The following is a 24,920-nucleotide window of genomic DNA, read 5'->3' as shown; positions in this document are numbered from 1 at the left end:
GGTTCTGGGCTCCTCCTGGTGCACGACAATGGCCGGCCTCATGTGGTGAGAGTATTCAGGCTGTACATGGAGGATGAAGGAATTGATACCATTGAATGGCCCCCATGCTTGCTTGACCTAAATCCAATAGAACACCTCTGGGATATCATGTTTCGGTCATTCTGATGCTGCCAGGTTGCACCTCAGACTGTCCAGGAGCTCAGTGATGCCCTGGTTAAGATAGGGGAGGAAATACCCCCAGGCCACCATCCGTAGTCTCATTAGGAGCATACCCCGATGTTGTCAGGCATGCATACAAGCACGTGGGGGCTATACAAACTACTGAGTACCATTTTGAGTTGCTGCAGTGAAATTTCAGCAAAATGGACTAGCCTGCTTCATCATTTTTTCACTTTGATTTTCGGAGTGTCTTTGAATTCAGTCCTCTGTAGGTTGATAGTTTTAATTTCCATCAAATAATGGACATCCTTACATTCCTAACACATTACGCAGTCCATATCAGTATAGATATCCAGCATGATATTTTTCCCTATTGAGATCTGATGTGTTTTCAACGTGTTCCTTCGTTTTTTTTGAGCAGTGTATGTATAAATCCACAGACAAAGATTCTCTTCTTAGAGAGCTCTCTAGCCTTCCTGGTGTACTGCCTCAGACCCCAGATGAATTTTCCTCTTCACCTAGCTGCCTGAGGGAATCCCTGAGCAAGGGAACCCGGAATCTGCCACTTTTAAATCAACAGTCTAAGATGGGGCCTACACAGGTTTCCCACCAGAATGTCCTCTCCCCTTATTCGGCCCAGGGTGTGTGGGATTACTCTCTCAGTCCTCTCCTGCAAGCTTGTGGGTTGGTAGCTGCCGTCAGACCTTACAATGGGATGGCTTCTTCCCTGCTTCCCAGGCTGTCCTCTCTCAGGGGATGGTTGAGGCTGAGAGATCCCCACTTCCAGCTCCTGCCTGCAGATAGGCCCCTCTCCTGGGCCCTCTACCAGGCTCCACACTCCCCCTGCCAATCAGGTTGTCTCATAATTAAAGGCTGTCCTGACCCCATGCCAAGCCTCCTGCTTGGGGATTGCCCAAGATCCCTTAAGCATGCAGATCAGCCCCTCCTCACCCTCACCCACTGCCTTCTAGAAACTTCACAAGCATCTAGAGCAGGTTGAAGGTATCAGGGAACTGACCTGCAGAGCCCTCAGCCCTGACTTCAAGTTTCCTGGCTGACTCATCCCAGGCTGACTCATACACAGGCTGCTATTCAACCTCTGCCAAAAAAATCTTTCTAGCTTCCCTTAGCTAATTAGAGGGGTGCTACAGTTAGTATTAGCTTAGGTCTTGATAACCAGCATAGGCTAGAGCCAGGTTAGGCATCTGACAGTGACTTCTGGTAGTTAGAGGTCAAGATGCATGTCAGAAACTATTAGGAAGGTAATAAAGTAGTTAAGCAACACTGAGTTCAGTGCCACATTGCAGTTTCTGCAAGTGAGAAGCTGCTTTCCAGGCTAGTTGGATAACAGCTGGTGGATCTCTTCATCACCACTGATCTTGTATTCAGGTCTCCAACACGCTGCGTTGTGATCATCCTCAGGGGCCCCTGCAACTGAACTTTGCTGCAACATTAATCAGGAGGTATCTCTATTAACTTGTTGCCGACCGCAGATAGCCGAATGACGGCTGCACTGCGGCCGGCCAGTTCTGAATGGACGTCATATGACGTCCCCCCAGAACGCGCTCTCCTGCGCGCCCCAGGGGGCGTGCACCTGGCGATCTCTGTGATTGCTGTGTCCTACAGACACAGCTGATCACGTGATGTGGTAAAAGGCCACTCACAGCGGCCTTTTACCACCTGATCAGCGGTGTCCAATGACACGCTGATCAGAGGGAAATGCAAGTGCCGGTTCTCGGCTGCACTTTCCTCACGCTGTCAGATCGTGAGGAAAGTACTGCCGAGAACCGGCAGTTGTCAGAGCGGGGATCGGCACCGATCATCAGGGCACTGATGATCAGTGCCCTGATGATCGGTGCCCAGCAGTGCCACCCACAAGTTCCGCCCACCTGTGCCCTGCAGTGCGCCCACTAGCTCCGCCCACCTGTGCCCAGCAGATCACCCACCTGTGCCCAGCAGTGCACCCACCTGTGCCACTCTGCAATTTCACACACCTGTGCCCAGAAGTGCCACCTACCTGTGCCCAGCAGTGCCACCCACCTGTGCCCACCCACCTGTGCCCACCAGTGCCACCCACCTGTGCCCACCCACCAGTGCTGCCCACGAGTGCCACCCACCAGTGCAGCCCAGCAGTGCTGCCAGTCAGTGCCACCAGTCAGTGCCCAGCGGTTGTGCCAGTCAGTGCCGCCAGTCAGTGCCCAGCAGTGATGCCAGTCAGTGCCGTCTATCAGTACCCATCATCAGTGTCACCTATCAGTGCCGCCTATCAGTGCTGCATATTAGTGCCGCCTATCTGTGACACCTCATTAGTGCTGTCTATCAGTGCCGCCTATCCGTGCCACCTCATTAGTACTGCCTATCAGTGCCCTTTAGTGCTGCCTATCAGTGCCCATCAGTGCCGCCTATCAGTGCCCATCAGTGCTGCCTCATCAACGCACATCAGCGAAGGAGAAAAATTACCTGTTTGAAAAATTTTATAATAGAAACAAAGAAACTTTTTTTTTTTTTCAAATTTTTGGCAATTTTTTATTTATAGCGCAAAAAGTAAAGTGCCCAGTGGCGATTAAATACCACCAAAAGAAAGCTCTATTTGTGAGAAAAAAATGATCAAAATTTCATATGGGTACAATGTTGCATGACCGCGCAATTGTCAATCAAAGTGATGTCATGAAAGCTGAAAATTGGCCTGGTAAATAAGGGGGTATAAGTGCCTGGTAGGCAAGTGGTTAATAGCTACTGTATATACTGTATACCTGGGTGTATGTGCATAATTCCACCATGACTCCTGTTGGGCCCCTTGCTGATCATACTTCTTTGAACAATGGATGTATGCTCTAGTATTAATCTTTTCTTATATAAAGCTTGTATTATTTCTATATTGGTCTGCCTCTATTAATGTGGTGAATGTTATATGAGGGTTGCAGTAGTTCCTCTGCTCTTATTTACTTTGATTAGATTACTGTTGTAAATTCCCAGGATGAAAATCTTCTCTGTTCACAGAGGTCCTATCCTGGGTGGAGGCACCCGTAAACAATGATCATTTGAAACAAAAAAACATGTTTTTCATGTGATTTGACCTTCAATCAAAGTTGGAAACCTTTTTTTCATGAGTCTGTGTCTTATGGACACACAAACCTCAGTACAATCATTTGAAAAACAAAATTATATGCTGCCATTACGTATGCTTTTGTGCACGCTGAAAATAGATGGAGAGCTAACACCTGACCCTTTCAGCAAAAATCCCCAACCCCCAACTCCCCCCCCCCCAAAAAAAAAAATCCAGTACCAATATGCACGCTAACCCCTTACAGCACAAATATTGTTTCCCCCAGCACAACCCCCCCCCTCGCCCAGCACAAATCCCCCCTATCTCCCTTCCCAGCACTAACCTGCACACTCACCCCTGCTAGCACAACTCTTTGCCTCATACACCCATACTACCTCCCCTCCTCCCACCACAACCCATCCCCCCTCCCAAAACATATCTTCTAACCCTTTTGCTCAAATGCCTCCTTTTGGCACAAACAACCCCCCAATCCCCCCTTCCAGCACAAATCCTCTCCTAGCACAAAACCCCCCCACATCCCCCTTCCCAGCACCCCTCCCCCCCCCCCAAATCCCCCTTCTAGTACAAATCCTCCTCTCCCATCCCAGCACAAATCCTCTGCCCATGCTATCCTGGGAGCCATGCCATGTATATATGTATATATTTTCTTACACTACTATTAGGGATCATACAGATCATGTGTGTTATGTGGGATACCTCTGTGCTTGTCTGGGTGCTTCATGCAACTCCTGACGTATGACCACATACTGCCACCTCCTCTCATGTATTTCAGTGGGGAGCTGGCTGTACACAGCGGGACCTGGGATCATGGAGCTGGGTATTTATTCATCTGTGACAAACATGTAGGTGGGTATTTATTTCTCTGTAGAATGAAGGCAGGTACTTATTTATCTGTGACATGGAGGTAGGTATTTATTCATCTGACATAGAGTTAGATATCCATTCCTCTGTGACACGGAGGTGGGTACTTATTCCTCTGTGATACGGAGATGGGTATTTATTCCTCTGTGACATGGAGGTGGGTATTTATTCCTCTGTGACATGGAGGTGGGTATTTATTCGTCTGACATAGAGTTAGATATGCATTCCTCTGTGACATGAAGATAGGTATTTATTCCTCTGTGACATGGAAATGGATATTTATTTTTCTGTGATATGGAAGTGGGTATTTATTCCTCTGTGACATGGAGATGGGTATTTATTCCTCTGTGACATGGAGATGGGTATTTATTTCTCTGTGACATGGAGGTGGGTATTTATTCCTCTGTGACATGGAGGTGGGTATTTATTCCTCTGTGACATGGAGGTGGGTATTTATTCGTCTGACATAGAGTTAGATATGCATTCCTCTGTGACATGAAGATAGGTATTTATTCCTCTGTGACATGGAAATGGATATTTATTTTTCTGTGATATGGAAGTGGGTATTTATTCCTCTGTGACATGGAGATGGGTATTTATTCCTCTGTGACATGGAGATGGGTATTTATTTCTCTGTTGCATGGAGGTGGGTATTTATTCCTCTGTGACGTGTAGGTGGGTATTTATTCTTCTCAGAAATGGAGGTGGTTATTTATTCTTCTGAGAAATGGAGGTGGGTATTTATTCCTCTGACATGAAGATATGTACTTATTTCTCTGTGACATGTAGGTGGGTATTTATTCTTCTGAGCAATGGAGGTGGGTATTTATTCCTCTGTGGAATATGGGTAGATATTTATTCCTCTGTGACATGTAGGTGGGTATTTATAACATGGAGGTAGGTATTACTCTATAACATGTATGTGGGTATTTTTTCCTCTCTCACATGGAGATAGGTATTTATTTCTCTGTGACAAGAAGATAGGTGTTTATCCCCCTGACATGGAGGTAGGTGTTTTTTCATCTAACATGAAGATGGGTGTTTATTCCTCTGTGACATAGAGGTAGGTGTTTATTCCTTTGACATGGATGTAGATGTTTATTCCATGGAGGTAGGTGTTTATTCCTCTGACACAGAGGTAGGTGTTTATTCCATGGAGGTAGGTGTTTATTCCTCTGACACAGAGGTAGGTGTTTATTCCACGGAGGTAGGTGTTTATTCCATGGAGGTAGGTGTTTATTCCTCTGACACAGATGTGTTTATTCCATGGAGGTAGGTGTTTATCCCTCAAACACAGAGGTAGGTGTTTATCCCTCAGACACAGAGGTAGGTGTTTATCCCTCAGACACAGAGGTAGGTGTTTATCCCTCAGACACAGAGGTAGGTGTTTATCCCTCAGACACAGAGGTAGGTGTTTATTCCACGGAGGTAGGTGTTTATTCCATGGAGGTAGGTGTTTATTCCTCTGACACAGATGTGTTTATTCCATGGAGGTAGGTGTTTATCCCTCAAACACAGAGGTAGGTGTTTATCCCTCAGACACAGAGGTAGGTGTTTATCCCTCAGACACAGAGGTAGGTGTTTATCCCTCAGACACAGAGGTAGGTGTTTATCCCTCAGACACAGAGGTAGGTGTTTATTCCACGGAGGTAGGTGTTTATTCCACGGAGGTAGGTGTTTATTCCTCTGACATGGAAGTAATTTGGAGGACTGCAGCTCCTTTCCCATTCGGTGGCTTTGGTGGGAGGGGTCAGTGAAGAGCAGGCTGGTGGCCCCTCCCCCATCTCTCTGCGGTCCTCAGTGAGGGGGAGCCTCCAGTTCCTGTCACGTTGTTGTGTTTACGCCTCATCCTTGGCCCCGCCTTCTCCTGGCCCGATGCCTCGTCTCATAGGGGGAGGCCTGCAGTATGAGGAGGTTCGCCGGTCTCTGAGCACTGACACCAAGGACTGAGGGGGAGGGGAGGGATTGTTTACATGAGCCCTGCACGGCACTGCGTCACGATCAGTGTTAATGAGGTGACTCGGCAGCCCAGCCTGGATCTCCGTGTGTGCAGGTAAGATGGCTGTGCTGTGTGCATGGGGACCCTTCATTCTGGGGGGTGAGGAGCCCACGTCTGTCATTGGTTGAGGGGGGGGGGGGGGGCAGGTGTGATGTGGTCCGGGGACGGATCTCTCTATTCATCTATACGGGGCCGGGATGTGCATTCGCGGATCTGTTACTTTGTAAAGTTCCCTTACATGGGAGGTGTCCATGGTGCTGATCACATCCCTCCTGACCTCTCATTCACATCGATCACCACAAGGACACACAGGAAACAATGGGCTCCCCTGTGCCCTGTGCACACCACAGCTCTGCATTCCGGGGGGTGCTGTGTTAGGGCTCATTCACATCAGAACATGGCGTGGGACAGGCGCGCGTCCATACATGTTTCCTGCACCGCACGGGAACGCACCACCCTTTTTAGACCCATGCAGTTGCCGCTGATTGTTAATGGCACCCCAAGTGCATGGAACAAATGCAGCGTGTTTGCTGCCGCCAGACTACATGGTACCGCAGCGCCATGAAGTTTGATGTGATGTGATTTTTAAAAAGTCGTGCCTGCCATACTTTTTGTACGTTCCTATGCGCCTAGCAACCCATTGAAATGAATAGGCTGACAAGAGCAGAACACAAGGGAATTTGCGCTCCACGTTCCGGTCACCACACATCACCATGGCATGCTGCAAGGGGCTCCAGGGAATAGACTTGAATGGAGTGACACTTTAATAGTGAACCTCCTGCTGCCCACATAACTCAAAACTGCAGCAGCAAGGAGGGCGAGCTTTAACACCAACACACCGCAAATATGCGTCCATGGACCGCCAAGGTTTCTATGTGTAGGCCAGTGGCTGAGCTTGTCGTGGACCAACAATGATCAGGGGCTGCCAAATCATGTGACCACTGTGACAGCCAATCACAGTGGTCACATGATCGGACAGTCTTTTATGCCCCCTGGGTGGAAAGGGCCAGTTAAAAGGATGCCAGGGCTGGGTGGGTACGGGTTAATTGGTTAGTTATCAAAAAACTGCCTATGCAGATAAGGGGTGTCAGCAGATCAGTGGTCTCCAAACTGCAGCTCTGTAACCCTTTGCTTGCCTCTAGCCAGCCCTTGGGGAACTGTTCCATCCACAGCTGACACCAATGATGGGGCAGCATTCCTCCCACTGACACCAGTGGTGGGGCACTATTCTTGCCACATTCAACAATGATGGGGTGAATGTATCCCACTGATATCCACCATGGGGCACTATTCTTCCCACTGATATCAACAATGGGGCACTAAAACTTCCACTTAACCCAATGATGGGGCATTTTCTACTCCAACCAACCACAGTCTGGCCCCCTTAAAGTAAACTGGCCCTTTGTTTAGAAAGTTTGGAGACCCCTGCTGTAGATAAAAAAAAAACAATCTGTGCAGCTTTGACTACAGCTGAATAATGCCCTTGCTATAGGTGTAGGCCATTTACATACCTCATGAAGAATCACCTGAAAACTCCTAGGACATTGCTAAGAGACACCTACCCGTTACTAGCTCCACCATCACAGAGTGAGCTTGTTATGATTCAACCCCCCTCACATGTTCTCTCTCTTCCCCGATGCAGCATCTCTGAGCTCAGTGCTTGAAAGCTCGCTTCTGTGATGGTGGAGGTGAGCAGTAACTGCTAGGGGTCTCTTAGCAATGTCCATAGCAACCTCCTAGGAGCTTTCTAGTCAGGTTTCATGAAGTACATGCATGGCCTACACCTTCAGCAAGGGCATTATTTAACTTTGGTCAAAGCCACACAGTTTGTATTTATCTATAGACATCCCTTATCTGCATTGGTAGTTTATGGTAAATGTGAACTATTCCCTTAACCCCTACTCACCCAGTCCTGGCCTTACTGGCCCTGACATCTGGGGGGCATGAGATATGTAAGCAAGGTCAATATTCAACTTTGGTCAGAGCTGTAGTTTGTTTAATCTACAGACACTCCTTATCTGCATAGGCAGTTTTTGGTAAAGGTAAATTAACCCTTTAAGAAATAAAACTAGAAGCAGTGCCAACACAAAGCACCTCCCCTGTACACCACACTCCAGCCCACACATATCTTACAATAAACAATCCATAAAGTGTATTTCCACTATAGCAATTAAATCTAAGAACACACACACACACACACACACACACACACACACTATACGTTTGATATGTGTTCTCATTCACACAGTACCTAAAAATTGAATAAAAAAATGTTTTTTTTACCTTTGTAATTGTTTCTTGCAATTAGGGGACAGATTTGTTTAAAAGTGCATTAAAGTGGACCCCCTCCATACACAAAAATGCTAGGTGCATGCAGCTTTGCTTACATATTCATAAATATCAATAGGTTATATTTAGAATTAAACCTTTCTTTTAAAACACTTATTGTTTTCCTGGCGCTTCTTGGTTTACCTGAGGCACTGGTGATGTAGCCCCATCCTCACAAGGTGTACCCTGAGATGGCTTCACCACCAGTGCTTCCAGGGAGATCTCACACATGCACAGTATGTGATTGGGTGGCTTGTTACTCTTCAATAACAATTTGTCCCAGATCACTTACAGCGTATGCGCCGTACAAAATCTGGCACATACGCTCTGCAGATCTTTAGGCAATAACAAGCTACCCTGCTCCTCTACTTTGTATGCGTCAGATCTCATACAGAATACTCACTGTACAAGATTTAGGGAAGCCTATTATTAAACAATAACAAGATGCACCAAACCATGTACAGTGCGTGTGCAAATTTGGCACAAAGTCATCTGTCATCAAATATAAATGTACCTATCTGTAGTTTGTTAGTGTCCCTAAATACATTTACTGAGCATAGACAGTTTATTAAGGGAGGGGGAAGTTGGGGAAAGATCCACTTTAGCATAGAATGCAGAAGCCTTGAGATATTTAATCCTTTGTCAGGACAGACAGTGAGCACATCTAGTTTACAACTGATAATGAAATTTGCCAGCAGAGTACAGACAGGGTTAATTATGGTTAACATAACTCCCCAGCCCACTTTCTTAACAATACATTGAAGGGGAAACAATGTAGGATTTTTCAGCAAGTAACAATCTAAAGAACACTTTTAAAATATTTGTTTAAGATAATGCAATGTGAGTGATAACACTTAAATATAAAGTAGGCGTTATCCCAATTTCACTGAAAAAGTTGAAATACACTTTAAGTATAGTTTGCATTCACAATTGATGTTTAAAAGTGATGCTGTGATAACATATACTGTACATAGTTTTACTTTAGATTAAAACTAATGTTCCTTGATACTAAAGACCAATGTGAATGGTATCATGGGGCAGTAAGGACTGTTTTCAACTGGTGACCAATTAGGACATTAACGGGGCCCTTTTTGGGATTAGCTGAAGTGTTATGCAGATGATTAGGTAGTTCAGGAAATTTGGAAATGCATTTAATGTGGCTAAACCAGCCATTCTCAGCCAGGGTGCTATTTAATCCTACGATTCCTCTACAGCAGTCTTTCTTAACCTTCTTAATGTGAAGGAACGATTGAAATAATTTTCCAGTCCCAGGGGACCCCATCTCATATATAATATATCTACAGCTTACTGTACATTAATGTGATGCTTTCTGGGAAGAATTCTCCTTACATTTGTAGTCGTTGGGGAGACCCCCCCCCCCCCCTTACAGATAGCTGCTATAGAGGTTGCTAGGGGTTCCTTGAACTGCAGCTGATTGACCTTCTGTCTGATGGTGCCTGCATACTTCCAGGTCCAGCATCACTTGGCAGAGCTATCTACATGAGCTGATGATACATTTAACTGTCTGTAAAGTTGGTATTCTTATCACTGTAAGTGGGGCCATTCTTCCTACTGACCACCAATTTAAAAGACATTCTTCCTTCTGATCCCAATATTTAATTTTAGCTAGGGTTCCCCAAGACCTGAAGATTATCTCAAGGGTTCCTCCGGGGTAAAAAGGTTGATCATAGCTGGGTTAAATAGTGGGATGGAGTTTTAATATTTTTCACATTATAACTTGGTTCCCCTAGTATGAACAACAAATTAAAACATTTAGGAGCAAGTTTGAAGAATCCAAAATCAGTGTAGCAATATGTACTTGGATCCTAGGATCTCATACAAAATCTCAACAACCACTTTAAACTGATGTAAAATCTCAACAATCAACTTGAGACTCTCAGTGTAGGTCGTAACTTTAGTTTCTATAAATTAGATTGGCTGAATTTACTAATAAGTAGAAGAGTCAGGAAATATGCCTCATGTTGTTCCTGTAGAATTCACTGTCAGCATCCTGTAGAATAACCTTCCTACTGAATGGAAAAGGTTAAATACCGAGCGTAATGAATGAAACATGAAGGTGGTGCAGTGTGCTCCTCAGAAATCTGTTCTGATCTTTTTACTAGTAAATAGGATGGCTTTGATAAAATCTGTAACAGTAGCTCAAATAGAGTTGCATCCCCCTGTTTAAAGTGCTGTCATATCTTTATTGTACTGGGGAAGGGGAGGGGAACTTAATGACGCACTTTGTAATCGCGCTCTACTATTCAGCACTGTGTTGATGAAAGCGTTACCTTTACATAATAAAGCCTTGTTTTCAAAAAGCAGATATGAGATTTATATATTAAAATTGGGAAATGAAGTAGTTTCACGCTTATAACATTTGAACACTTCCTAGCTGACATTGTAGTAGTGTTTGCAGATCTTTTATTCCTTTCATTCATAATAAGGCTTGTAATTATGATTGTTATTATAACACAGAATTTATATAGCGCCAACAGTTTGCATAGTGCTTTACAAAATAAAAAGAGATGGTGTCTGCTCAAGAAAGCTTCCAATCTAAACTATACAGTATACATGATAATATACAGGGTATATAAATGTGTGTATATATATATATATATATACACACACACACTGTATATTTATGTATCCTTAAGCCTAGTACACAGGATCAGAAAATCATATGAAAAATACTGCTTTCGAAGCAATCATACGGTCATCTGATCGTTAGTACACAGCTTTCGTCTGAAATTATTAGAAGAGTCCAGCACAAAAAATTTTCCCATACAATACCAGATCGTAATCTTTTTGTTTAATCAGTACAGTTTTCATCCGAAAATAAAATACAAGTACATTACATCATTTCTGAATTTTCTCATTTTGTTGGAGAAGAATTTTCATAACTTTAGTAACATCTTCACTTTCAATATGAGACTAGCATGCAAAAAAAAAAAAACGGACGATCATTCGTCCAATATTCTCATTGTGTGTATCGTGTGTATGGGGCTTATGTATGCTCATTTACTAAATTCTTTAGCTAATTCAGAATGAGGGTGTTTATTCAAATAAAATGTTGTTTTGGGATTTGATAAATACATTTTCCTAATAAAGAAAGTGATTTTGTGTCAGTATTGTTGCAGGGTTTCATAAAAGAAGCTAAGTCCCTATTCACACTTGAGCATGAGCATTTTTAGGTGATTTTGAAGTGTTTTTGGTGTGTTTCACTTGCACAGAAACAGGTGGTTTTCAAGAATTTTTCATGTGTTTTCAACTATTTTTGTTTTGTCTAGTGAAAACGAGTATCATCTGTGACATCAAATATTGTTTTCCTTGTATGTATGTCCTGATTTTTCTGTGTGTTGTTATGGTGTCCTCTGCTATTGGAGCTCTTGAGCCATGTCCACTACGGCAATTGTTTCCCAGGCACTCTCCAGCTTGCCACAGTTTTTGTAATGGGCATCATTGGGGTCATAGAGGTTTATTGTGGGCTCTTACCAGAATAAGGCCTTGTGCACACTGGACATGTAATGCTGCTGTTAGGGGCATCTGGCATTTTTTTGTACCTCTCAACACCCGTGCGTGTTAATCTTAAATAAAGTCTGCGCCACATGAAAACAAATAAAAGCAATACCCCTAATGTACAGCTGCGGTCCCTAAAAGGATATAGTGCTCAAATTAGAAGATGTGACTGCACTATAACTACTAAAATCTTAATGTAGAAACGTGTAAATATATAAAGTCATAAAAAAAAAAATTATCAGCAATAATCAAATAAGCATTCAAAATTATACATAATGCAACGTGCCAAATCTTATCCAAAATAATTATCACAAATATATAAAGTGTTCAGTGAAACCAGATAACTTCAGCGCAACAATCGGTGTTCATCAATAGCTTTCATCATGAAAATATAAATGTCCTGTACAAAAACAGTGTAATATATCCAGTGCAAAATGTATCCAATAAAGTGCGGTTGTGTTTTCCAGAGAACATTGTCTTCACAATTCCAGTCTCCACGCGGTGTGTCCTCCACATTCCACACGAAGTAAACATTAATAAATATAATGTACTTTCAAAGTATCAGATTCACTTATTTCCAGTCACCAAGGGGTTAAATCACCGTCCTCCAAAAGAATTAGGCCCCATGTACATGGGACATTTTTGAACGATGGAAACTGACTGCTGGAAAATGTAGGTTAAAAAACATCTGTTTAGCCGTGTTTGTATAACGCGTTTATGTGCGTTTGCGTTTAGAAGCGTTTTTTTAAAGATAAGCACAGGGGAACCTCCAAAATGCCCAGAATGCACTGAAAAGTGGTAAATTATTAACTATTTCGGACTGTTTCAGAGAAATACACACAGTAGAAGCAGAGACAGCAGTATGTGTTGAGATAATTAGGTGTGAGTTGTTCATTAACCTCCCTGGCGGTATGATTCTTTCCGTTTTTTTGTGCTGAAAGCGGTACCATTTTTTTGCCTGGAAATATGTAGTTTTTTATTGTAGGCTGTAATTTTTAGGAATAACTCACTGAAATCTGTCCGAACAAGAGTCTATTAAACATTCCGGATATGATAAAATTTGAAACACGAAATCATAAATTATAATTTAATAAATAATCATAAAATAATAATATAATAATAATAAATTTAATTCAATAATATAATCAAACCAAAAACACTGAAATTTGAAATACAGAGGCAAATTCGCACATCATTGAGCAAAGTCGCAAAATTGTTTTCAGTGTCTGATGACGAATTTGCCCACGAATCATTATCACTCAATTCTGCAAGTGGTTCTGATTTACTATCGCTGTTCTAAAACCGCTTTTGACGTAAAGAGACGCTTTTTGGACGCCATGGACTTTTCTAAGTTTCCAGGCAGAAAGAACATTCAAAATGCAGGCAGGGCACAGGACAAAGCAGTAGGGACAAAATGTATGTGAAATGCATTGAAATAGCAATGACAGCAAAAATTACTTTTTTTAAAAAATTCAAATTTCCCGCCGGTTCCGGCGCCCGTACGTCCCCACGTCACAGGGACCGGAACACAGAAGCCGGATGCCGGCATTGGCCGGAGGAGATGGCCGGGGACGCTGGAGGGGACAGATCGCGGGAGCGAAGGACAAGGTAAGTACTGCAGGGACCCCCAGAGAATGCCGCATGGTAAGCCCGAGTGTAGCTCGGGGTTACCGCTCTTGGTATAGCAATTTTACCCCGAGCTACACTCGGGAACACCGCTAAGGAGGTTAACATTTCTTTTGTTTCCAAGGGTGGGAAAGGTGCCTGATGGAGTGAGTCATTATGGTCACCTGGCAGGGGGTCTTCATGAGGAATTTGAGGTGTGAATGGTCATTAACATATCTTTTGTTTCCAAGGGTGGGAGAGGTCTGAGGTGTGAATTGGTCATGACGAGCTTGGTAGGAACATCCTGTGTTCAGTGTTTTTCCATATGAGCACCTTGAAAACTATTTGCATGCATTTTGAAAAAATGATGAAAAAAGGCTCTGGTCAGCATTGGAAACTGGAAGAGTTAAAAAAAAAATTGCAAACACTTATAAATGCGATTTGCAGCATTTACAAGTGTTTTGCGTTTGAAACTCTGATAAAATCGACGTCTGAACACAAGTTTGTTGCGTTAAAATGACTGTAAACTCAACTGCCCGTAAACTACTGTAAACGAAGATGTGTACATGGACACATAGGAAAACATTAGGGTTAGTTCAGGGGCTGCTGAAAAAAACGCTGAACAGCTCCTAAACGTGAGTTTAGCAGCTGCAGTGTACATGGAGCCCTTAAAGTGAACCATTAACCCTGCTAGATCACTACAGGCTTTCCCCTTGTGCAGATATAGCTTAGTAAAACATTAAATAAGTGCCTATACTGTTTAAAATCCAGTAATACACTGTTTCACCCTGCTCTGCACATGCTCAGTTGCTCTCTGTTTTTTGGCACTGTTCCGAAAATGTAGAGGCCAATATGCTGACAGCCTACAGATCAAGTCCTGCTCAGGGGCTCTGGGCTTCAGCAAAATGGCAGCTTCCAGCAAGAAGACACAAGAACAATGCTGGAGGCAATTTACAGCACACACTAATGAATGAAAAGAATAATTATTCATGTTGAATATATGTTCCTTGCTGAAGAACATTATTTTTTATTAAGTTATTATGGGTAAAGTATTTTATTAACTTCAACGCTGGTTATTGCACTGAATTATCCATTTGCACAGGACACTTTATAGATTTGTGATATTTTGGATAAGATTTGGCACATTACACTTTGTATAATTTTGGATGAATTTTTTATTAATGCCCCTGCATGTTAGCCTATGTGTTCATGCACACATAGGCATTTAGAGGCAGATAAAAACCCCACTGCCACCGCATCCAGGAGTAGCAGTATTTTGGCAGAGAAAAAATGCTTGACACGTGTAAACGCGTTTAAAAATGCCTCTGCCTCATCCATGGTCATTGGATTCCAGTGGGTCAGACAGGAAGTGACATTATTCTGAAATGGTATGAGATTATTATTAAATAGGTATAAAAAAGTAAGTAAAAGGGTTTTTGTTAACACCTGAGGCCTTGGGAGGTCTGTTCAGGCCCACCTGTCTGTCTTTTTCAGCAAACATGATCAGAAGCTCCATGTTAGTCCATGGGCAACCAGATACAAGCGGTCTTAGTCCTCATCTACACTGGACATTTTTACAGCTGCTATTTTTGGCTTTTGGTGTTTTTTTTCCACAGCCAGTAAACTCCCTGCACACATAGGCTTTAATCAGCGTTTTTTGGCTGTGAAAAAAAACAGAACTAGTGTGTTTCTTAAAGGAGTTTTAGCCGTAAAAACACTCTAATGATGGTAAATGCAGAAAAACTTGGTAAAATGCAGCAAACCCGCATTTTGGTGCATTTTTTTTTAGCAAAAATTGTACTTTTTTTGTGTAAAAAATGCAAATGCGGAAAAATGTGGCTAAGCACTAATGCAAAACTGCTAAAAAATGCAGAAAACCGTGCGTTTTTAACGCGACTTTATACAGCTAATGCTACCGCCGTTTTTCAAAATGCCCATTTTGCATGAAGACTTACTTCTGATTACCTGCGAGTCTGTCACAGTAAAAAAAATTAAAAATGGAAAAGGTTTGCAACTTTTTCCATTTTTTTTTCAGACCTAGATGTGGCAGATTAAATGATTGCAAGTACGTTTACATCTGATCTAACATGGGCCCAGAAAGTTCCAAAGAGTGTTACTAAACCCACAACAGTAAAATCAAAATGTATATGCAGTAAAGCATGCTTGTTACTGTGGAACCTAAGGGTTTAATGCTCTCCATTGATTGAAAAGGCTGTTTGATCCTGTCTTCTCTGAGCCTCCCCTTCTTCCACAGTCCCCAATCCATGTGCTGATAGAACAGAGTCTTGGGGGCAAGCTGCACATGCTCAGTTTAGTGTGTATTGGTAGAGTGTTTTTTTGTTCTTGGGAGGGTGCATGTGATCAGCACAGGACCAATCAGCACTGTCCAGACAGAGGGTCTCGTGTCCTGGAGCCTCATAGGACAGTCAGGGGAGAATGAAAACTCCTCCTACAGGCTTTAACCAGTGCTCTTCTGGACATTGATAGAAGTCACAAGACTGCTCTAACTGCTGATGAGAAAAAGTATTTAGCAGTTAATATTTACTAAAATAATTGCATTTCCATGTTCTGTGTACTGTGAGAAACCAGATATAGTGAATGCAGGGTCCTGGGTTTAGTAAGTACAGCAAAAATGAACAGATGCAGATGTCACAAAAGTCACATCTGTTCTGTTTTGCTCTATTAAGGGGATATGTTCACTGATCCCCTGCTGCTTTGACCAGATACGGTCTTTGTGAAAGGGGCCTAAGGACAAAAATTGTGTTTTGTTTTTATTTTCACTCCTTTTTAGATTTGTGTAGCTGATTGTAAGGTGTGCACATGAAATGATTACCATGGAGTCAACTGTTCTTTTTTTCTGCTTGAATGGGCAGCATCATATTGATTTTCTCTTGAGCTGGAACAGAATTTAATGTGAACTTGAGTAGTATCATTAAGTGACTTCCTGAAAGAAGCAATTTCTGCTGCATATCCAGAAATAGATCTCTGCTCCATATTGTTCATCAGAATTTTATGTTTGCTCAAACGATGCTTGCTGGAGCTTCAATAGATCTTTGTGTTCAACCCAAATTGATATATTAAGGTCACAGTGAAGAGATCCTCGTCTGTTTGTTGCTGCACTGGGACCCTTTACAAAAGAAAACAACATTTCCAAATTCGCCAATTGTCGCTCTCAGCAGGTATTCGAAGTCCTGTCGGGCCTCTGTATATCGTTCTATAGACCTAGGGGGAACCAGTTGATAAGCAATGTACTTAGTGTAGTCATTTCTAATACACCTATACAAATGTTCTGCTGTAGATACACTATATTGCCAAAAGTATTGGGATGCCTGCCTTTACAGGCACATGAACTTGATTGGCATCCCAGTCTTAGTCCGTAGGGTTCAATATTAAGTTGGCCCACCCTTTGAGAAGCGTGATTGGTCACTCCAGAGAACACATCTCCACTGCTCTAGAGTCCAGTGGCGGTGTGCTTTACACCACTGTATCTGATGCTTTGCATTGCACTTGGTGATGTAAGGCTTTGATACAGCTGCTCAGCCATGTAAACCGATTTCATGAAGCTCTCTATGCACTGTTGTTGTGCTAATCTGAGGGCCACATAAAGTTTGGAGGTCTTTAGCTATTGAGACTGCAGACAGTTGGCGACTTCTGCGCACTGTGCACTTCAGCATGCACTGACTCCGCTCAGTCATTTTACGTGGCCTACCACTTCATGGCTGAGTGGCTGCTGTTCCCAGTTGACCGTGGAATATTTAGTAGCAAGAAAACTTCATGGATGGACTTATTGTAAAAGTGGCAACCTATCACGGTACCACGCTTTAATTCACTGAGCTCCTGAGAGCGACCCATTCTTTCACAAATGTTTGTAGAAGCAGTCTACATGCCTAGGTGCTTGGTTTTATACACTTGTAGCCATGGAGGTGATTGCAACACCTGAATCCAATGATTTGGAGGGATGTCCCAATACTTTTGGTAATATAGTGTATGTTCTAGTATTGGAACATCCATTATGTACAGTTAGACTATTCTTAAAGAGGAACCTCAATAGTAATATGTGACCCCATATATTTGAAAATTAATGCAGCTGAGCTTTATATTTAAAGTGTTACTAAACCCACAACAGTAAAATCAGTCTGTATATGCAGTAAAGCAAGCTTGTTATACTCACTGTGGAGCCTAAGGGGTTAATCCTACGCATTGTGTAAAAAAGATGTTTGATTCTGTCTCCTGTCGATAGAACAGAGCATTGGGGACATGCTGCACATGCTCAATTTGGTGTGTATTGCTAGAGGTTTTTTTTTCCATGAGAGTGCATGTGATCAGCACAGGGCCAATCAGCACTGTCCAGATAGAGAGTCAGGGGTTATGCAGCCTCATAGGACAATCAGAGGAGAATAAAAACTCCTCCTACATGCTTTAACCACTGCTCTGCTGGACACTGATAGAAGTCAAAGACTGCTCTAACTGTTGATGAGGAAAGGTATTCAGCAGTTTATATTTACTAAAATAACTGCATTTCCATATTCTGTGTACTGTTGGAGACCAGATATAGTGAGTGCAGGGTCCTAGGCTTAGTAACACTTTAAGGTATTGGTTTAAATAAAGGATAGCTTGCTAACTATCAAGGCAGGTACATTGGATTTTAGTGGAGAGTTAAAGTGGATCTTTACCCATAACAACCTGATAAGAAATAAATTAAATTTTTCTTCAATTGCACCCTCTTCAGTTCCTTTCACCGAGTCTGCAGCAGGAATTTGGAAGGTTAAAGGGAAAGGGTGCAGCCCTGTCTCATTCCTCTAAACGGGGGAAAGGAGCAGACAGTGAATTATTAATACGCACCTTGGCCATAGGGACCAAGTAAAGCATACGCAGCCAAGCAATGAAGCAGGGACCAAAAACAGATTTGCAGACAACAGCCTATAGATAGGTCCATTCAACAAAATGAAAAGCTTTTTCAGCATCTAAGGAAACAACTACCCCTGGGTTGTCCACAGCTGCTACAGCCATATGAGTAAAAAATGTAAAGATATTGATATCTATTTGCCCCTCTGCTCAGCATAAACCCCAGCTGGTCTGGTTATACCAAAAGCTGATATAACCACCTTTAAGCACTTAAACAAAATTTTCATCAGACTTTTTGCATACACATTTAGGAGTGAAATTGGTCGATAAGAAGAGCACAGTCAGGGTCCTTACCAGGCTTAGGGATCACTACAGTCATCACATCCAACATGTTCAACATGGAAGTCGGCATGTTTTATAAATTTCTGTCAGAAGACCATCAGGTCCAGGAGTCTTCCCAGACTATAGAGTAAATATTGACAGAAATAAAAATAAAAAAAAGGTAGCGCTCGAACCAAATGACCAATAATCACCAAAAACATCATCAAATAATAATAAAAAAATATACACAACAAGTGTATCAAAAAGCAAATTATATTCTTAATTGCAAATATAAACTTATTTCATCAAACCAATAAATAATCCAGTGTCATAATAAAAGAATTATATAAATGTAAAAAATCAATAAAGAACATCAAAAACCTACACGTTTCATCACTTGACGTCCTCACAGAGCGGAAGGAAACACGTAGGGTGGAGCTTTGGAGTGACGTCACCATGCCCAGTGAGCTGTCGGTGTCAGCTGACACCGAAGCGGCCTCTTTTGAATTTGTGCTGTAGACGCTGTTCAAGCTAGTGTCGGCTTTGACACTACAGAATGTGAGTGTAATACATGGACTGTTTTTATGAATAAAGTTGTTGTACGATTTTACACTATTAGTTTCCCTCTCTCTTCCTTTATGACTTTTATGTCAAGAAGATATTAATGTTCATTGAATCGCCTCCCTTTTGCAGGCTATCAGTCTGCAGATCGTTGCTCCCAGAGCAAAAGCTCTGATTTAAGTTGAGTTGATTTAATTCATCTTGTTGTGGATTTTTCACGGTGTTTTGCATTTGTTTCAAGTATTAACAGTTTGGAGCATTGAAGTTTAAGTTTCACACCTTCTTTTCCTTTATTATATTGCACATTGGAATTTGATTGATTTATAAAAAGATTTTTTTTACGTTTATTTTTTATACCTGAGGACACTATTATTGGACACTTTTTTGACGTTTTTTATAGATGTTTTAAATTTATATAATTTGTTTATTATGACACTGGATTATTTATTGGTTTGATTAAATAAGTTTATATTTGCAATTAAGATTATATTTTAGTTTTTGATACACTTTTTTTTTATTATTATTTGATGATGGTTTTTTGTGATTATTGATCATTTGGTTAGAGTGCTACCTTTTTTTTTTTTTATTTCTGTCACTTTTTACCTTGTTTGAGGGTGAGGTTTTAGCTGCTTTTTCATTAAATTTTATTATATTTTTGGTTAATTAGGTGTTTTTTAGTGGTGCTATCCATACCCTTTACTAATTGTAGAGTAAATATGGTTATGTGCAACTCCTCAAGCTTGATGAGTACATCCAGTTTCTCCTTATAAGCATCCTTTATTCTTGGGAGATTAACAGGTGCTAGATCCTGGCCCTCCCCATGTGAATGAGTATGGGATACATTGTAAATACATCGACACAGCTTGCCCATGTCAATGACATCACAAGGAGGCATGGTATGGTGGGGGTGCTCGCCCCACCCCCTTCCTTTCCGGCCCTACCTGGTTGCATGCTCGGATAAGGGTCTGGTATGGATTTGGGGGGATGGGGACTCTTTGCCGGTTTGTTTCTTAATTTTTCTTTGCCGGCAATCGATTCTTTGTTTTATATGCAGCTGTCAGTGGGGAAACAACTGACAGTGGATGAGTCATCTTAAAGCGGAGCTCCAGTCAAAGCTAAAAAAAAATAAAGTCAACAGCTAAAAGAAAACTGTAGCTGCTGACTTAAAAAACAGCCACTCACCTGTCCCACGATCCAGCAGTGTTTCACCAGCTGTCCTCGTTCCTCGGCATCTTAAGTGTGGGCACCCAGCTGTGACAGTTTGGGTGCCCACTGCGCATGCGTGAGTAGCACTGCACCTTGTGAATGGTCCCGTAGTCATCTGGGACCTATCACATGTCCCAGAAGACTACGGGGAGGGAGGGATGGGGGTAGTACAACTTCTGCTTCCAATCATCTAGGCCAGGTGTCTCCAAACTTTCTAAACAAAAGGGCCAGTTTACTGTACTTCAGACTTTAGGATGGCCAGACTGTAGTAGTAGTAGAAAAGGTCCAGACGTCAGTGGGAAAAATAATACCCCATTGTTTGGTGTCAGAGGAATTGTGCTCCAATCATTAATGTCATTGGACCTCATAATTGGTGTCTACTCAAAGGTATCAATTCCTTAAAGCCTAAAATGGAACTTTCCCTTTTGGGTGGAGCTGCACTTTAACAACCAGCTAGTCTTAACACAGAATTCGGATCGGTCGATAAATGTTCGACCAAATTGAATCGTTCTGAAAATGTAGAATTTGTTAGAAAACTAATAGACAAAGCAAATTTTAACTAAATTCATTACGGTTATTATTTGGAAATTTGGATGCATCTGAATAACAAAAAAATCACCCAAATTTAGATTCGGACCAAAACAAATTGCACATAGCTAGGTCAAAGAGCAGCGAAGATACCAGCTTCCTTGGTCGTAAAGGATGGAAGGGTTTAGTATTGCTTTAAGCACATGATGTGTGCCAGATTAGGACCTCCCAAAATCTTTTTCAGAGGCTCCCACAATTTATCCAATTCCAGTTCTCACCAAGGCTGTGTGTTCCGATGTTTTGGTTTTAAAGGATTGCTCAGCTCATTAAAGTTATGCTTTGCAATCTGTTTAAGGGGCCATTGATATCATAGGCATTGGGCTGTGCTGGGCATCCCTTCCCAAGGAAGTTCCAAAAACATACACAGGAAATTTGCATTGAGTCCTGTGAGTTCAATTTTCATGGTGTGTGCTGAAAAAAAATAGGAGATGCACTACGTTTATGCAGTGCAGCATATTGCCACGTAGTACTCTGCATTGCAACTCACTGCAGCAAAGAAAGTTGAATGAAATGTTCCTGTTGTGAAACTTCAATAAAGTTGAGCAAAAGTAAATAGAGCAAAGCATCACTTATGATGAATTTGCTGGTATGAATGCGCCCTTAAAACAGTCCTTTGCAGAGTTCCTTCTAGTTTAGTCCATCTTGAATACATGACCTGACACACAGGAGGCACAAACACAATGGGGTCTTGGGTCGCTTTACCAAATTAGACATATTAGGCAGGTAAATCACACATACTTTAGTTCATTCTTATCAACATGATGTGTGAAACTAATTTGATTTGTACTGTTTTGAAATACTGTACTTCCAGCATTAGAGAAATCATCCTTAACTTTTTCTATTTCTGTAACTCTCTGGAATCTATTATGATTGCGCCTCCTTTACAAATGATTTACAGGGACATAAGTAATCATTCACTGGTTTTCTGCTCTGAAGAATCGTTCACCTTACTGCTTGCATGTGATGGTTGAAATTAACACCAGAGTCACCGTATTCACTCAGCTAAGTGAATATTCATGTTGCAAAGTGAACATGCGCTATTCCTTTAGTAAATCCACTCCACCATATCAGAATTATGAGATATCTCTGAGCACACTGAGATAGTGGGGTTCATTTGCTAAAGGAGTATAGGCTGTTCAGTAAGCAAACTGAATGTTCACATTGAAAATTGTATGTTCAAATAATTAAAGTGGTTGTAAACCTCAGACAAGTGAACAAAGCACTTCCCGTTATAGTGTACCCTAGCCCACTAGCCAGGCCTTAGAGTTACTCGCCACCAACAAACACACACAAACAGAGACACCTGTACACACACACAGACATGTACATGCACACATACACACACAGAGACACATGTACACACACACACATACAGACACATGTATACACACACAGGCACGTATAGACACACAAACACACAGATACCTGTACATACACAGAAATACACACGCACAGACACATGTACATACATACACAGACACATGTACACACAGACACATGTATGTACATACACACACACACATGTACATACACACAGACACATGTGCACACACACATACATGTACATACACGCACACATGTACACAGACACATTTACAATTGTACATGCATACATAAACACACACATGTACACGTACACACACACCCCCACCCCCCATAAAAAGTTGCATTACTTCGTTGTTCACTCACAGAGCCGGGTACTGCACTCTAGGGGGAGGCAGAGAGCACAGCACACACTCCTTCCTTTGCTTTCACTGCGCTCAGCTATTGAGCAGTCTGACGGCTCCCAGTGCCAATGACAGATCCGGCCTGAGCTCCGAGCCTGCTCAGCAAGACGGCCCTGGGGGACACACTCACCCCCACCATAATTTCCACTCGCCATTGGCGAGCAGGCGAGTGGAAATTTCAAGCCTGGCCCTAGCCTGATTCCAAAGCACCCAGTGTGGCTCCTCTCTGATCTTTTGTCTCTCTCTGCTATCTGCATGAGTCACTTTTGCCAATTTTCCCAGGAGATGGCTTGCCCACCTTCAGCACACAGCAGGCGACTCATAAAATTTGCGCTGTGTATTTTTCTATGAGTTGGTAAACCTGCATAGGGGGAAGAGATAGTCACTTTCCCCAATCAGCTGTCAGATATCAAGGAACTCTCTGCTCTGCAATGTGTGATGTCAACCCCCCCCCCCCCCCACTGCAAGAGCTGAGAAAAAAATCCTTTGATCTTTGTTTTTAGAATGATCTACAGAACAAATGGCTACAGATAAGCAGGTACAACGTGTCTATGAGGATTTGTATCATCTCTGTGTATCACTTGGCTTTATGCAGGGCCACTGATAAGGCAGTACATCCAATCCTCCTGTACCGGACCAGGGCCCCACCAGTTCAAAAGGGAGGGCCTGGACACCTGCCGAGCAGGAGGGCTGGCTGTTCTTCCTCATTGCAGACACCAATCTTTTTGTGGCTCCCCTGCAGCGCTGCCAGCTTCTCCTCCTCTCTTCCCTCCAGCTGTGCTGTAGGGTGATCCATTGAAGTATCAGTGTCCCCTGCTGTCGGGGCCCGCTCCTCCTCTCCCACTGGCAGCTGATGTAGGCACACGGGGATGTTTCAGGATAGAGATGGGGGGGGTCCGGGAATATTTGTGGGATTGAGCCCACATGAGTGCCCCCATAAAAAGCAGCTGCCTGTGAGGACACTCGCCAAATAGGAGGAGCCCAGAGAGGCAGCGGGGGACCCCAGAAAAGAAGGTTCAGGGCTGCTCTTTGCAAAACCATTGCACAGAGCAGATAAGTATGACATGTTTATTTATTTTTTTATTAGTTTTATAATCACTTTAATGTGGACAGGCATAGAGTTGGGGAATATAGTAAGGTAGTCTCAGTTCTGATGTCCCCAAAAAGATAATAAAAGCCTGTGTGCCAGACTACACCTATGTTTGAAAGTTTGTATTTTGGTGGACCTAGTCTTTAATATGGAACTAAACCCATCAATTTAACTGTTTTTCAAAACTGTTACATTCAAGGCATGCCATAAATGATAACTGTCACCGTTGCTTGTGCTGTCAACCAAGCTGTCAAATGGCTAGTGTCATAACTGATCAGACATGCAAGACCATGGCAACTACGGATCAAACATAGGCTACGATGAATACTTCTTTGGTTGTAAAGGATAGGAGGGTTTAGTTCCACTTTAAATTGGTCCTAATCGTGTCCCCAGCCAATGCTGACACAGGAGTGGGGGATGGGTAATGAGCTATCAACCCAGCCGCATAAAAATTGACAACCTTTATAGAAACAGCAAAAATGATGCCTGCTTTGCAAAGTAGGACTGAAAGCACAGAAGCCCGTTGAAGAAGTGCAATAAATGCTTGTCTTCCTGTTTAAAGTTTTCATGCAATTTTCATTTTTATAGGGGTTGACGCTCGCTGTAATGGAGACACAGCCCTTGGAACAGCAAATCCAAAGCGTGGAGCGCAATATTGCGTTTCTTAAAAAAGAACAGCTGGATCTGTTGCGTGATCTTCACCTGGAAATTCTCAGACTGCAAAAGCATTGCACAGGTAAGCTTTCAGTGCATTTCTGACCTTTCTCTTTTACTCTTACATTGTATGTCTTGAGGCTCCATTTCTGCAACTTTGTCTATCATCATCGCCAGCAGGGATCCATGTTCCAAAATTATTCTTTTGATACTCTGAAGATGAGATTTCTTTTTAAACTTTACATAAAATATATCAAATTATTGTAAAAGACCTGCCTACATTTTCTCTGCTCATCTCTGAAACCGAAGCCAGACTTCTTGTGACTGGCTTATTAAGATTTAAATTGTTTGCAGGGTTCCAAAGTACTGATGAATATGGGCAGAATCAGA

General features: G+C 42.4%; 1 protein-coding gene across 2 annotated transcripts in view; it reads left to right on the top strand.

The window, feature by feature from the left end:
• The first annotated feature begins 5,888 nt into the window (after positions 1–5,888).
• CCDC92B (coiled-coil domain containing 92B) overlaps positions 5,889–24,920 on the top strand; it is an 84,425-nt gene continuing 65,393 nt past the window's right edge. For both annotated transcript variants that reach the window (XM_089683776.1, XM_089683775.1), the window contains exons 1-2: positions 5,889–6,140; positions 24,465–24,612. In XM_089683776.1, the coding sequence (XP_089539902.1) occupies positions 24,483–24,612 (130 nt within the window). In that variant the 5' untranslated portion in view covers positions 5,889–6,140; positions 24,465–24,482. The remainder of the gene's footprint in view (positions 6,141–24,464; positions 24,613–24,920) is intronic.

Source organism: Staurois parvus, unplaced genomic scaffold (assembly GCF_062004578.1).
Source record: "Staurois parvus isolate SC_StPar_1 unplaced genomic scaffold, SC_StPar_1.0 ptg000321l, whole genome shotgun sequence".
Taxonomy (NCBI): domain Eukaryota; kingdom Metazoa; phylum Chordata; class Amphibia; order Anura; family Ranidae; genus Staurois; species Staurois parvus.
The sequence above is the reverse complement of the archived record's forward strand: the minus strand, read 5'-3'. Positions and strand labels throughout refer to the sequence as shown.